We start from the raw sequence: 3,220 nt of genomic DNA, 5'->3' as shown, positions 1-3,220 counted from the left end.
CACACACACACACACACAGTATATGACGCTGTGTGAGGATGTGAAAAGGTTAGTGTGAAGGAGAAAACAATCCAAGGCCCTGGTTACACAGCAGCGAAGGATGCCAAGGCTTGGACGGACTCTGGCCGAATGTTGCTCTCTGACACACATAAAAACACATACTAGATATTCAGTACACAAACGCCAAGTACTTCACAGCTACACAGTGATGAGACAGCCCTGGGCACGCAGTCGTGACTCATGCCATAATAGTGGTCCCACCAGCAGTGAGCAATAACAATGCGAACAGTGGACTGCTTCAATGTATGGCACTGTCACACAGATGCAGCAGGATGAAGAGTCAGGCCTAAAGAGGCTCAAGATAACAACAGAAGAAACGGACCCATCTCCCACACCCCAATGAGCCCTAAACCTCCACTGATGACAAAGAAAAGACTTGTTGTACTAGCACACACTGGAGGGCCCATTTGTGATAGCGAGCTACAATCCCTTCTGTTCAGTCTTGGCTGCTCCCTGTATTAACCTCTCGACTTCACTGACTGAAAATTTAATGGATAAAATTCTTGCGGAGTCAGTTAGTGGCGATAAGATTTCCAATAACGAGCCAACGTATCATCTTTATTCAAACATAATGAAAGGAAAACAAAAGGGTCATGTCTGAGTTAAAGTAACGTATTGTCTGACCTTTCACCCTTCTGTGGAAGGATGAGAACAAAGTATAAAGAATGTGACCCAGCACGTCTAACAGTGGAAAGCTGTTCCTCCATCCATTTGTGTCCGTGTGTGTAACAGAACCTTGCTCTACCTGGCTCTGGGCCAGGGCTCTGTCAATAATCTAACCCTGTCGTTAATGCAGACAAACATGCATCTTGTCACCAACTCAACCCCAGGGACTACCTGAGTCTGACCTTCTGTCAAAGACTTTATAAATACAATCTCGCATTAGAATAACCCAGCCACACCACTCAATATTCAGTGACATTTTTGAACAGGAAGCCACACAAAAGGCTTCTTCTTACGTCATGCATGGTTCAATGCAATGAAGGAGGAACACCCATTGCAAACTTCTCTAAAGATGTGGTGTTGCCTCACTAACAGGCTTTTGAGGCCACAGACATGTGTCTGCTGCAAAAGTTAAGCATGGTGGCTGAACTGACATGTTTACACCCACAGCGTAACCTGTAGCTGCATAAGCACTCCAACGCTGTATGAATGAATACGCTAGCAGGCAGTACAAACTAGTTTGATACATCAGCTGGCTGATGCTGAGGTAGCAGCTCAAGGCTGCAACAAAATCCAGCCAGAATCATCCAAGCACACATAATAATTATAGTCTACTGTGGCTGTACTCATACAGAAGACTGAGTAAAGCGATGCAGCTTCTGACACCAGATTGGACAACTGCCAGAAGGGTCGACCTCCGCTCAGTGCCAGACCAATCAGGTCAGGACAAAGCAGATCAAATGCCCAGCCCAAAGACTGATGACATCTCCACTTTTCTTGTTATTTCCTGACAGTGCTGATGCTAGTCAAGCTGAGGCCTTGCACAGTCATGCAGGAACACTATGCATTTCCTCTACACACACACACACACACACACACACACACACACACAATGCACAACTTTGCGTACTAGGACAGCAAAGGCCATGCAGCCTATAGGCTGTGTGTCACAGACAATGCAAATCTTGGTAGCAGTATTGTGCAAGAATATCAAAGCTATCCAAAACACACTATTAAGGCATTAACCAGCTAACAAATTAGTCCCAATTCAGTCACTACAAAAGTCTTTTTTCCAACTAGCACAATCACCTTTGTGCTTTTTATTTTCAAGAACATAAACAGGTCCTGCATACCAGTGAGAATAAGTCATCTGTGACCTGCAATATAAAAGGGATTATTATTTAATATATCCCTTCAAGGTGTGAATGTGATTGATATTCTGCATGTTTCAAGCCCTCCCCTGGAACAAAACAGGTTAGTGGTCCATCGTGGAAAAGAATAAATAATGCATGTAAAGCAGACAAGACTGAATGCTGCCCATAACAGCAGGACATTAAAAAGGTCTTACACAATAAGTAGCAGTGCCATTAAACAGGTTCTGAAACAATATTATGTTCATTTATATCATAGCATATAAAAAGGAGCTGAACAGTGACAGAATCCTGTCAGGTGTGTTAGTACAGTAAATTTCCCTGTCTAAATGATCTGTGCTGTGCCGATGGTGTTCCGGGTTGGTCCATGTGTGACTTGTGATAGGGAGTGTTGAAACCACCAGATAAGGTTTAAACCCGAGTAAACAAACGTGCACCCTGATAAATTGCCCTGCTCTGACTCCCCACTTACCAAATTAATATTAGATCATTCATGTCCAATTAAGATAAAGGTATCTCACTGTTGCAAAAGGCAGATTAGCTAGCGGTGACTGAGTGAGGGGAATTTTACCTTTGTGGAGAGACTGAGATTGTTATTAAGTAACCTGACTCAACCGCTCGACTGGTCCAACCTGCCAGAGCAAATGTGGAGGGATAAGCCATTCGCTAGCTAACCCAGACGCTAACAAGCTAGCTGAGAAGCCACGTCTCAGGTCAGTCAGGGTCACACAAACTGAAAACGGAGCTGACAGACACCATGAAGGCGGTCTAATTCACTGGACCGCAAGAGGAAAAGCTATCATCCATGTCCAGCAAAGAATACATTTCGTTTTCACTTGTAAGGTTAGGGTGACAGCGAGCTAGCATCTAACATCGTCCTTTTCGCTACACTCGCTGTCTGCTAACGTTAGCTACCGCTCAGCACTGACCTGGAGAGATGCTTCAGGATCTGCTTCTTGATGAGCCCAGCCATGACCACTAATGGCACTAATTCGATATCCGAGCCGCCGCCGGGTGTCTGAGCTGTCTGGCTAGCCTAACCGCTAGCTTTTCCCACTCAAGGTATAAACACGGAGCTCAAATTCTTATCCCCGTGTCGGTCTTCATTTTAACGGTGCTCTCGCTTTCTTCTCCCAGATAAGAGGGGGGTGTGGGCGGAGAGGCCGCATTTCAGACGTCCAAGTGACAGTCGAGCTCGGAAACAAAGCATTTGACGTTAGGCCATTTGATGGAGAAACACTAATAAAATCTCAGAACGCTTCACACCTCTGCGATATCATATACTGATCACCTGGAAGGTGCGTCGGAGGAACAGCGTTTGCTGTCACGGTGTCCGGGCGGAGCGT

At 45.3% G+C, this 3,220-nt stretch overlaps 1 protein-coding gene across 4 annotated transcripts in view; it reads right to left on the bottom strand.

Annotated features, from left to right (window-relative positions):
- Nucleotides 1-3,214, bottom strand: part of bltp3b (bridge-like lipid transfer protein family member 3B) — a 30,832-nt gene extending 27,618 nt beyond the window's left edge. For all 4 annotated transcript variants that reach the window (XM_020599502.1, XM_020599503.1, XM_020599504.1 and 1 more), the window contains exon 1: nt 2,804-3,214. In XM_020599502.1, coding sequence (XP_020455158.1) covers nt 2,804-2,847 — 44 coding nt within the window. In that variant the 5' untranslated portion in view covers nt 2,848-3,214. The remainder of the gene's footprint in view (nt 1-2,803) is intronic.
- Between the last annotated feature and the right edge of the window lie 6 nt (nt 3,215-3,220).

Source organism: Monopterus albus, unplaced genomic scaffold (assembly GCF_001952655.1).
Source record: "Monopterus albus unplaced genomic scaffold, M_albus_1.0 scaffold41.1, whole genome shotgun sequence".
NCBI lineage: Eukaryota > Metazoa > Chordata > Actinopteri > Synbranchiformes > Synbranchidae > Monopterus > Monopterus albus.
Note: the sequence above shows the minus strand (reverse complement) of the source record. Positions and strands in the feature narration are given on the sequence as shown.